The 12,257-nt window shown below is 39.0% G+C and overlaps 2 protein-coding genes across 7 annotated transcripts in view; one reads left to right on the forward strand and one right to left on the reverse strand.

The window, feature by feature from the left end:
- MFSD6 (major facilitator superfamily domain containing 6) overlaps nucleotides 1–10,447 on the forward strand; it is an 88,296-nt gene extending 77,849 nt beyond the window's left edge. For 2 of the 4 annotated variants that reach the window (XM_074009589.1, XM_005573760.5), the window contains exons 6-8: nucleotides 5,199–5,479; nucleotides 7,970–7,994; nucleotides 8,153–10,447. In XM_074009589.1, the coding sequence (XP_073865690.1) occupies nucleotides 5,199–5,479; nucleotides 7,970–7,994; nucleotides 8,153–8,163 (317 nt within the window). In that variant the 3' untranslated portion in view covers nucleotides 8,164–10,447. The remainder of the gene's footprint in view (nucleotides 1–5,198; nucleotides 5,480–7,969; nucleotides 7,995–8,152) is intronic. The other 2 variants (XM_015432499.4, XM_005573759.5) reach the window with 1 other exon arrangement.
- Nucleotides 1–12,257, reverse strand: part of NEMP2 (nuclear envelope integral membrane protein 2) — a 90,869-nt gene that overhangs the window by 48,385 nt on the left and 30,227 nt on the right. The window lies entirely within an intron of this gene.

Below are 12,257 nucleotides of genomic sequence, written 5' to 3' on the forward strand. Positions count from 1 at the left end.
GAAGGAAAGAATCTTAAGAGCTGTGAGGCAAAAGCACAAATAACCTATAAAGGAAAACCTATCGGATTAACAGCAGATTTCTCAGCAGAAACCCTATAAGCTAGAAGGGATTGGGGCCCTATGTTCAGCCTCTTTAAACAAAACAATTACCAGTCAAAAATTTTGTATCCAGTGAAACTAAGCTTCATAAATAAAGGAAAGATACAATCTTTTTCAGACGAACAAATGCTGAGATAATTTGCCACTATCGAGCCAGCACTCTAAGAACTACCAAACCAGAACTACAAGCATTTGCCACCACCAAGCCAGCACTACAAGAGCTAAAAGGAGCTCTAAATCTTGAAACAAATCCTGGGAACACATCCAAACAGAACCTCTTTAAAGCATAAATCTCACAGGACCTATAAAACAAAATACAATTAAAAAAAAAAAGGCATACAGTCAACTAATAACACAACGATTGGAACAGTACCTCACATTTCAATACTAACGTTGAATGTAAATGGCTTAAATGCTCCACTTAAAAGATACAGAATTGCAGAATGGATAAGAATTCACCAACCAAGTATCTGCTGCCTTCAAGAGACTTGCCTAACACATAAGGACTCATAAATTTAAGGTAAAGGGGTGGAAAAAGACATTCCATGCAAATGGACACCACAAGCAAGCAGGAGTAGCGATTCTTATATCAGACAAAGCAAACATTAAAGCAACAGCAGTTAAAAAAGACAAAGGGTGACATTATATAATGATAAAAGGCCTTGCCCAACGGGAAAATTTCACAATCCTCACTATATATACACCTAACACTGGAGCTCCCAAATTTATAAAACAATTACTACTAGATCTAAGTAATGAGATATACAGCAACACAATAATAGTGGGAGATGTCAGTACTCCACTGACAGCACTAGACAGGTCATCAAGACAAAGTCAACAAAGAAACAATGGATTTAAACTATATCCTAGAACAAATGAACTTAACAGATATTTACAGAACATTCTAACCAACAACTGCAGAATATACATTCTATTCATCAGTGCATGGAACTTTCTCCAAGATGTATGATAGGCCACAAAACAAGTCTCAATAAATTTAAGAAAATTGAAATTATATAAAGTATTATCTCAGACCACAGTGGAATAAAACTAGAAACCAACTCCAAAAGGAACCTTCAAAGCCATGCAAATACATGGAAATTAAATAACCTCCTGAATGATCATTGGGTCAACAACAAAATCAAGATGGAAATTTAAAATTCTTTGAACTGGCTGGGCGCAGTGGCTCACGCCTATAATCCCAGTACTTTGGGAAGCCGAGTCAGGTGGATCACAAGGTCAGGAGATTGAGATCATCCTGGCTAACACAGTGAAACTGTCTACTAAAAATACAAAAAATTAGTCAGGCGTGGTGGCGGGTGCCTGTAATCCCAGCTACTCGGGAGGCTGAGGCAGGAGAATGGCATGAACCTGGGAGGCAGAGCTTGCAGTGAGCCGAGATCACACCACTGCACTCCAGCCTGGGCAACAGAGCAAGACTCCATCTGAAAAATAAAATGAAATAAAATAAAATAAAAATAAAAAATAAAATTTTTTGAACTGAACAATAATAGTGACACAACCTATCAAAACCTCTGGGATACAGCAAAGACAATGATAAGGGGAAAGGTCATAGCCTTAAATGCCTACATCAAAAAGTATGAAAGAACACAAGTAGATAATCTAAGGTCACACTTCAAGGAACTAGAGAAACAAGAACAAACCAAACCCAGCAGAAGAAAGGAAATAACCAAGATGAGACAAGAACTAAACGAAATTGCAAGAAAAAAATACAAAAAATAAATGAAAGAAAAAGCTGGTTGAAAAGATAGAATTGATATATCATTAAGATTAACCAAGAAAAGAAAAGAGAAAATCCAAATAAGCTCAATTAGAAACAAAACAGGAAATATTACAACTGATACCACAGAAATACAAAAGATCCTTCAAGGCTACTATTAACACCTTTACATGCATAAACTGGAAAACACAGAGGAGATAAGTTCCTTGAAAGATACAACCCTCCTAGCTTAAATCAGGAAGAATTAGAAACCCTGAACAGACAACTAAGTAGTGAGAACTAAAACAGTAATAAAAAAATTGCCAACAAAAAGTCCAGGACCAGATGGATTCACAGCTGAATTCTATCAGGCATTCAAAGAAGAACTGGTACCAATTCTATTGACACTATTCCACAAGATAGAGAAAGAGGGAATCCTCCCTAAAACCTTCCATGAAGCCAGTATCACCCTAATACCGAAACCAGGAAAGGACATAACAAAAAAAGAAAACTACAGACCAATATCCCTGATGAACATCGATGCAAAAATCCTTAACAAAATACTAGTTAATCGAATCCAACAGCATGTCAAAAAGATAATCCACCATGATCAAGTGGGTTTCATACCAGGGATGCAGGAATGGTTTAACATATGCAAGTCAATAAATGTCTTTCACCACATAAACAGAATTAAAAACAAAAATCACATGATCATCTCAGTAGATGCAGAAAAAGCATTTGATGAAATCCAGCATTCCTTTATGATTAAAACCCTCAGCAAAATCAACATACAAGAAACATACCACAATGAAATAAAAGCCATTTGTGATAAACCCACAGCCAACATAATACTGAACAGGGAAAAGTTGGAAGCATTCCTTCTGAAAATTGGAACAAGACAAGGATGCCCACTCCCACCACTTCTATTCAACATAGTACATAGTCCTAGCCAGAGCAATCAGACAAGAGAAGGAAATAAAGGGCATCCAAATCAGTAAAGAGGAGTCAAACTGTCACTGTTTGCTGATGATAAGACTGTATACCTGGAAAACCCTGAAGTCCTCCTAAAAGGCCTTACAACTGATAAATGAATTCAGCAATATTTCAGGATACAAAATTAATGTACACAAATCAGTAGCTCTGCTATATACCAACAGTGACCAAGATAAGAATCAAATCAAGAACCCAACTCCTTTTATAATAGCTGCAAAAAATATTTAGGAATATACCTAACCAAGGAGGTGAAAGACCTCTACAAGGAAAACTACAAAACACTGCTGAAAGAAATCATACATGACATAAACAAATGGAAATACATCCCATGTTTATGGATGGGTAGAATCAATATTGTGAAAATAACCATACTGCCAAAAGCAATCTACAAATTCAATGCAATTCCCATCAAAATACCATCATTCTTCCCAGAACTAGAAAAAAAAAATCCTAAAATTCATATGGAGCCAAAAAATAGCCTGCATAGCCAAAGTGAGACTAAGCAAAAAGAACAAATTGGGAGACATCACGCTACCTGATTTCAAACTATACTATAAGGCCATAGTCACCAAAACAGCATGGTACTGGTATAAAAATAGGCCCATGGACCAATGAAACAGAATAGAGAACCCAGAAATAAAGCCAAATACTTACAGCCAATTGACATTTGACAAAGCAAACAAAAACATAAAGTGGGGAAAGGACACACTATTCAACAAATGGTGCTGGGATAATTGGCAAGCAACATGTAGGAGAATGAAACTGGATTCTCATCTCGCACCTTATAAAAAAATCAACTCAAGATGGATCAAGGACTTAAATGTAAGACCTGAAACTAAAAATTCTAGAAGATAACATCAGAAAAACCCTTCTAGACATTGGCTTAGGCAGAGATTTCATGACCAAGAACCCAAAAGCAAATGCAACAAAAACAAATAGATAGGACTTAATTAAACTAAAGAGCTTTTGCACAGCAAAAGGAACAGTCAGCAGAGTAAATAGACAACCCACAGAGTGGGAGCAAATCTTCAGTCTATGCATCCAACAAAGGACTAATATCCAGAATCTACAAGGAACTCAAACAAATTAGCAAGAAAAAAAAAATCAAAAAGTGGACTAAGGGCATGCATAAACATTTCTCAAGCGAAGATACACAAATGGCCAACAAACGAGAAAAAATGGTCAACATCAGTAGTGATTAGGGAAATGCAAATCAAAACCACAATGTGATACCACCTTACTCCCACAAGAATGGCCATTATCAAATGATCAAAAAATAATCGATGTTGGTGTGGATGTGGTGAAAAGGAAACACTTCTACACTGCTGGCAGGAATGTAAACTGTACAAACACTATGGAAAACAGTATGGAGATTCCTTAAGAACTAAAAGTAGAACTACCATTTAATCCAGCAATCCCACTAGTGGGTATTTACCCAGAGGAAAAGAAGTCATTATATGAAAAAGATACTTGCACATGCATGTTTATAGCAGCACAATTCACAATTGCAAAAATGCAGAACCAACCCAAATGCCCAGCAATCAATGAATGGGTAAAAAAACTGTAGTGTGTGTGTGTGTATACACACACACATACATACATATATATACACGAACATATATATACACACACACACACACACACACACACATACATACACAATGGAATACTACTCAGCCATAAAAAGGAATGAACTAATGGCATTCACAGCAACCTGGATGGGATTGGAGACCATATTATAAGTCAAGTAACTCAGGAATAGAAAACCAAACATCGTATATTCTCACTTATAAGTGGGAGCTAAGCTGTGAGGATGCAAAGGCATGAGAATGATATGATGGACTTTGGGGACACAGGGGAAAGGGTGGGAAGGGGGTGAGGGATACAAGACTACTAATTGGGTTCATTGTATACTGCTCGGGTGATGGCTGCACCAAACTCTCACAAATCACCATTAGAGAACTTATGTAACCAACTACTACCTGTTCCCCAAAAAACCTATGGGAATAAAATTTTTTTTAAAAAATAACTATCATGTGGCTTTTCCTGTTTTGATGCCTGTCTTTTAATCATAATCCTGTAAATGGGCCTAAAGCAACACTCATTATAACCTATGCCCCACTGATGTTCTAAGTTAAATGAAAAATAGATTTCTTAAGTATATATGTTAATGTCTATTAAGCCCTATAAAGAGACCCAAAGATAAACATCACGTTCATTGATTCAGTACTTGCACCAAGTAATGAAGTCATTGGTAACCAGCAATTTATTAATATTACCAAGCACTCTGGAATGGGCATATGGGATTCTTGGTTTATTTATTTTTACCTTTGTTCAAACATGTACAAAATGCTGAAAAATAGTTTAAACATTATTTTCTCTCCAGACAAGACAATGTTGGCAGAAAGAATTCCTGTTCCCTCCAGTCCTGTTCCTATAGCAACCATCGACTTGGTACAGCAACAGACAGAAGATGTCATGCCACGCATTGAGCCCAGACTTCCACCCAAGAAAACTAAGCACCAGGAAGAACAGGAAGATGTGAATAAACCAGCCTGGGGAGTCAGCTCTTCTCCCTGGGTGACCTTTGTCTATGCACTCTACCAAATTAAAGAGATGATGCAACTCACAAGAGACAACCGTGCTTCTGAGATACAGCCTTTACAGGTACAGTTCCTTTGCTGGGCTAGCAGTATTACCTGTCACTCAAGATACCTTAACTGGGCTCGGTTGTTTTAATTACTCACTTTTCATTCAACAAGATTTATTGAAAGTCTGGTGGGGGAAATAAACATGCAAACAATTTCAGTACTCTGTGAACATTGAGTTAAAGAGGGTGTATACAAGGTCCCATAGAGAGAATATTCTGCCTTATGGAGTTCAGGAAAACTTCACAGGATATGATTCTTTCACTTCTTGAAAGAAATAAAATAAATAAATCCATTCTTTCATTGTATATTTGTTTTACATTTCAGTATTGACGGTTGCCAGTTGAAAGGGGAATACATGGTTCATGCCTTCAGGAACCGTATTTATTAATCTCTGTAATTCCAAAATTCTAGTGGGGGACATTATATATTATTATTATAGGACCACAATAAATATTTATTGAATTAATTGAGCCACTGTATGGGTATGATAGGACACCTAACTCAGTGGAATTATGGTTGTGCAGGTGGCCTCACCTGAAAAATAAGTCTAAAAGTGTGATTTTTCTTGTCCCCAAGGGAGTGATCTTTCCTGAGTAGTTAAATCATGTTGATAGAAGTGTGGATAACTGTATAGGTGTATCCCGACTTTGGAAAATGAGTGTAACTTCTATAAATCATTTAGCCAAAGAAATAGACCCAGTTCCTCCATTTTATAATAATCATTCCTTTTTACTTGATAAGTCATGTCAACTCTGTCTGGAGTAGCTTCAGAGGACACATAAAAAAATAAAGGGGAGAGATTTTAAAATAAAGGTAATTTGAGTAATTACCCTTTCAGAAAATTTGTTGAACTAATTAATCTTAACTTTGTAAGCTAACATAAAATCTTTGTGAAATTTTAACCAAATCTGGTTCTTTACTGATAGCCATATGCATTGCCAGTCCACGCATGATCCTATTTGTTAATTTATCAAGATAATAAACTCATATCATTCTTCTGCTCAGTCAAGAACCAGATATTTGTGGTGGGAGAAGCATATACAGGATTTTAATACCTTAAAGCAAGAAGATGAAACAGGAGAAAGGATGATTTTAATATCTGCTGCTTGAGTAGCAATATTTTCATTACTTTGTGTACTCATCCTCATTTTCACAGAAGCCACATTAAATTTTTAATGTGGCTTTTTTTTCTGGTATGTTAGGATTAATCAATTTTTTTTCTGAGCTGGGCGTGGTGGCTCACGCCTGTAATCCCAGCACTTTGGGAGGCCAAGGTGGGTGGATCACAAGGTCAGGAGATCGAGACAAGCCTGGCCAAGATGGTGAAACCCTGTCTCTACTAAAAATACAAGAATTAGCTGGGCATGGTGGCGGGTGCCTGTAATCGCAACTACTCCGGAAGGCTGAGGCAGAGAATTGCTTGAACCCGGGAGGCGGAGGTTCCAGTGAGCCAAGATCACGCCACTGCACTTCAGCCTAGGCGACAGAGCGAGACTCCTTCTCAAAATAATAAATAAATAAATAAATAAAAATTTTCTGGTATGTTAGGATTAATAAAAACTGGCAGGTATGCTGTAGTTATTCCTAGAAGTCATTATACTAAGTTTCTTTTTCTTACATTGTAGAACCACAGAAAGGAACATTTCTGTTGGGTGTTTAGCTAAAAAGTGATAGGTACTAATTTGGGGGAGAATCTATTTAAATTTTTTCTTTTTTTTTTTTTTTTTTTTTTTTGGAGACGGAGTCTTGCTCTGTCACCCAGGCTGGAGTGCAGTGGCCGGATCTCAGCTCACTGCAAGCTCCTCCTCTCGGGTTCACGCCATTCTCCTGCCTCAGCCTCCCGAGTAGCTGGGACTACAGGCACCCGCCACTTCGCCCGGCTAGTTTTTTGTATTTTTTAGTAGAGACGGGGCTTCACCATGTTAGCCAGGATGGTCTCGATCTCCTGACCTCGTGATCCTGCCCGTCTCGGCCTCCCAAAGTGCTGGGATTACAGGCTTGAGCCGCCGCGCCCGGCCTAAATTTTTTTCTTATTTGTACAATCAATATGGCATTTATGGAAATTGCTGCTAGTGATGTTATACTCATGGTTATTTACAATTGGTTACACAAGTGCTTGTTTACATTCACTTTTTTATGTGGATGTTCTGTCTTAGTATCTAACTTTTGGTGCACATTTTGAAATACCAAATATACATCAGGACTCTTAATTACAGGACATTCTCTCCCAGCTCTGCCTCCAAGGATGAGGATGAGAACCCCTTACGTACTTCCTGTTAGACAAAGTGTGTTCTGGCTCTTGGATTCTGTGGTCTTAGCAAGCGGCCTGAGTTTCAGTTATTCCATAGTGCTTGCCCAGCGACTTGCCACATGGCCGGGGGGCTCAGCAAATATTTGCTGATGTAAACTGTTTACCAAGTACTAACAGACATTTTGGTAGTAATGTTCCTTTTTCCACAAGACACGTCTGCTTATAGTGTTTGTGTTTTTCATGCGGCTCTGGCAGTTGCACATAGGAAAGGAGATGAAAGGTAAGACATTCTATCCTTATTCCTCTATTACTTGGTCCCTGAAATGGGCACTTCCGGATGATCTCCCCATGTTTCCTATCTTACTTAAAAGCATATATAAAAAGTTCGATTGATTTGCTGTCACTGATCATGGGGCATCTCCTGTTTTCTACCTCCAGGGGACCAATGAGAACAGGGAAAATTCTCCTGCTGGTAGAGCCCAGCCTGTCCCATGTGAGACTCACTCTGACCCCTGTAGAAACCTGCCATCCCCTGACGCAGCAGCATCTCAGACACAGACCAGCCCTGCTCACCCCAGTGTGGACCCGCGCACAGAGCAGAGTGAAGAGCAGCAGGCTCAGCTGGCCGCAGGAGGACACTGACGGCATCCTGCTCATCTCACACCCTGCATGGAATCAGGCTCCTCAGCCAGGACACAGGGCGAGGCCCCCCGGCCAGGATACGCCTTCCCTGGAGGAGCACAGCACTGCATATGCTTCTAAATATCTAAACTCATTAACATGGAAACACACACACAGGAGCTACAGTACATATTGGCAGGAAAAGGTAAACTTTCATAATCCCCTTGGAATTACAAAAGGGAAATGGAGTTCAATGAGGACTTTCAGTTCTTTGCTTGGTTAGGTTAAGGATGATAGAATTTCTCTGCCAGTGCAGTAAGAGTTGAAACCAGCAGTTACACTAAGTAAGTGGAGGGAGTGAAAGTGTTTTGAGGTGAATGTGGATATAATTTCCCTCTTCTGATTATTTATTCTTATTATTTGGTTCTTAATACAAACTGGGAAGAGATAGAATTCATCTATACTTTCTTTTTTCTTGAAGAGAACCATTTAAAAAATTACAAGATATATTTAAAAAGTAACCAGATAAAAGTTAGTAGCACATGTGCTTTTGTTAAAAATAAAGTTAAAAGTTAAAGTTAAAAAATGAAGTTAAAAGTTTCATCAGAAACTTTACATATCTTTAGCAAATATATTTTTATATGTGTATGGTATATAATGGAAATAATTCTTTGAGCAACAGAAGCTATTATTGACTACTGCAAGCTAAGCTGAGCTTAAAAATGCCTTTTGTTTTAAATGGGCTTTGAGAAAAAAAACAAACGGGGGATTATTTCAAATCAACCAACCAACTCAGTATCCTGTGGCTTGATAGACAAGAGTTTACTACATATATTGATAATGTAAATAGCCTGTCTTGCTATTTACTATCTTATAGTGATTCAGGCTCTAATTAGCTGAGGGAATGAAACACACACACAAATCACTGAATTCCTAAGAGTTCCATTAAATAAGCAGTACTATTTACAAATCACAGTATAAGATTTAAGTGCCTGGGGAAGGGATACAATTTTTAGAAATTACATATTGGGTCAGTTTTGTTTTGTTTTTGGTGAGGAAAAGGTGGTAAATAGGAAACCATGAATGGGAAGGATGGCAATAAGTAGCAACTGTACTTTCCAATGACTAAAGAAAGAAGATCTCAGTATATTCCTTCTCATGAAGACACAGTCAGACACTGGACAATGTAACGTATGCAACTGCAAACGTTACAGCTGCAGCCAGAACAATGGCTGCGTGGATCACATGTAAAGCTTGCCACTCAAAATCAAAGCAGAGGTTAACAGGAAATCTGGGGGGAGTGTGGAAAAGGGAACACTGCTTTAGCTGACTAAAGGTGAATTATATAATTTATAATAGCTGTGGATGAGCCACAGGCGAGAGAGGAAAGAAAAGAACAGTTAGAAATGAGCAACTCACCTTACCCTGATTAGACAGGATCAATTGTAAAGTGAGGGCTTCTCCATGACACCATAGTTCTGCCCAGTACTGCATTTGGGATAAGAAATTCTACACTTGGATGTCTAGCTTCACCACACAGCTTAAAAATAAAATAACTGAAATAGAATTCAGCAAATAGTTATTTTTTGCACTTGAACTGAAACGTACTGTACTGTAAATTATGACTCATTTTAAGTGACCTTTAAAATCAGATGTATTTATTATGCTTGTGTAATTATTGAAATAAAGAAATGGGTGACAGGCTGAACCTCACCTATGAATGTACAGTATGTGGATTTGTGAAACTGACTGTAGGAAGTCAAAAACTTATACTGTATCTTGTGTTTACAGTTCTGATTTATTCCTTTGAAAAGCCTGCTGTTTTGGAAATGCACAGTTGACATGTTGAAATATAAATAAATACCATTTTTAAATGTTTCTTAAATGATAAAGATGTGACCAAACAGAAGTCCTTTACTCTGTAATCAATGAGACCAAATTCAACATGCCTTTGTTATGGAACATTTACTGTGACAGCAGAATCTATAATGCAGTCATTCCCAGCCTTGTGAGCTGACACCTTCATGGGTTTGTGGACTTTGTGACTTTTTCTTCCTGTCCCCAAAGTGCCATATGCTACCTTAAAAAATATTAAAGTGAATTCAAATTAAATTTTGATTTGAGATTTTGTAACCCCTCTTGAGATCCCTCAGCACACGCAGCGGTGTCACAGAGCCCAGGCTGGTAATCACTGCCTTAATGACTTACTTCCTACTCTTTCTCCTATGGTTGTAGAAACAGTAAATTACCCAAGTTCTGAGCTTGTGTGGATCCAAAGCGGTTAATTGCTAATTATTAAACTAGTCCTCAAGTCTTAGGAATAGATTATAATACATACATTGTCCAGCAGGCAGTAAACCTCATGAAAAGCGTTAAGGAATTCACAGGAAGAGCAACGCTGCTTTACTGGCTTATTAATCTTGCCATGGGTCACATGAAGTGGATAGTTGGCTAATAGCTTCCCTCTAATTGGCAATTCCTTCCAGTACTGCTGAGGTACTGAGACCATTACTTAGGCAATATTGCTCTCCACTAATTTGGAGTTAAGCAGGGAATCTAGGAAAAGGCAACCACATCCGTGGATATTGGGTGCTTGTAGTGTGCTGAGATTATCATTTTGCCCTTAACAAAAACTGGAGGTGTTCCTATCACTATCCCCATTTTAAACAAGAGAATTCTGAAGCTAACAGTTTAAGTTATGAGATCAAGGTCACAAAGCCAAGATTCAAACTCAAATCTTCCTAATGTCAAAGCCCTAGTCCGCTAAGCACCTTGCCCCACCCCAGGAGGCAGGGAGGCCATTCCCTGCATCTGTTGTGGCAGAGGAAGCCATAAAGCAGCCCAGCCTGAACCATTACCATACATGCCTGATATGTGTATATGTGTGGTTGTATTTCCATTTAGGATTTCTAGATATTCCTAGATTTCTAGAAATCCTTCAAATTCCTGATGCTTTGTGAAATGTAGGTACACCAGACCCTTTACACTCTGCCAGTGAGTTGGCTGGACTGATAACTCTGCACAGGAAGCCCAGAGGTTGGTAGGGACTCTGGCCAGGGCCATGGGAATCAGGAAGGGAAAGCAGACACACCCACAGCTCTGTAACCAAGGCGATGGCATCGTAGAATAGCACTGTCCAGTAGGACTTACTGGGAAGATGGGAAGTTCTCGATTTACACTGTCCAGTATGGTAACCATAAGCCATACGTGGCTATTAAACAACTGACGTGGCTAATTTTCTGGGGAATTAGGTTTCTAATTTTAAATAGCCACACGTGGCTCAAGACTACCATATTGGACAGCATGGGTATAAAGGAAGAGATCACCTTTGGGAGATCTCTGGGCCTGTTTCCTCAGCTTCAGTGTGAGAGGTTAGAGCTTAAGATTATGTAAATTCTGTGAAAATGAGGGTATGCTTTGACAGTGACTGTACGGAAGAAAGAGGTGATTTTCCATTTGGAAGTTCTTCAGCCCTTTGGAGCATGGAGACAAGACAAAGGCTACTTTTGAAGCCCCAAACCACTCCTGGGCTTGTTTAGCAAAGCCTTGAGAGTATCTGGCTTAAGGATTCCAAGCCATGGAGCAGCTGGGAGAGAGGCTGGTGCCTAGGTGAAAGGGGGAGTGGTTTGTCAGATCTCAGAAAGTAGTTTACAGTATGCCAGGACAAACTGTGGCTTTTTATAAGGCAGTAACTGGAAACTTGCTGATGTCTAGCATGGGGGGAAAGTGAGCCAGTCCAGCTAAGTGCCAGTCCAGCTGGGTACCTAACTCTCAACCAGCTGCCATCTGTTTCAGGCAGCTAATATAGGACCACTTGTCCCCCACTGTGGCTCCAGGAAAGTCCCAGTTTTCAGATGGCAACCCAAGGACCTTACAACGTTGGGGTTAGGAGTGTGCACTCTGGAGTCACACTGTTTGCATT

This window comes from Macaca fascicularis, chromosome 12 (assembly GCF_037993035.2).
Source record: "Macaca fascicularis isolate 582-1 chromosome 12, T2T-MFA8v1.1".
In the NCBI taxonomy this organism is placed as follows: domain Eukaryota; kingdom Metazoa; phylum Chordata; class Mammalia; order Primates; family Cercopithecidae; genus Macaca; species Macaca fascicularis.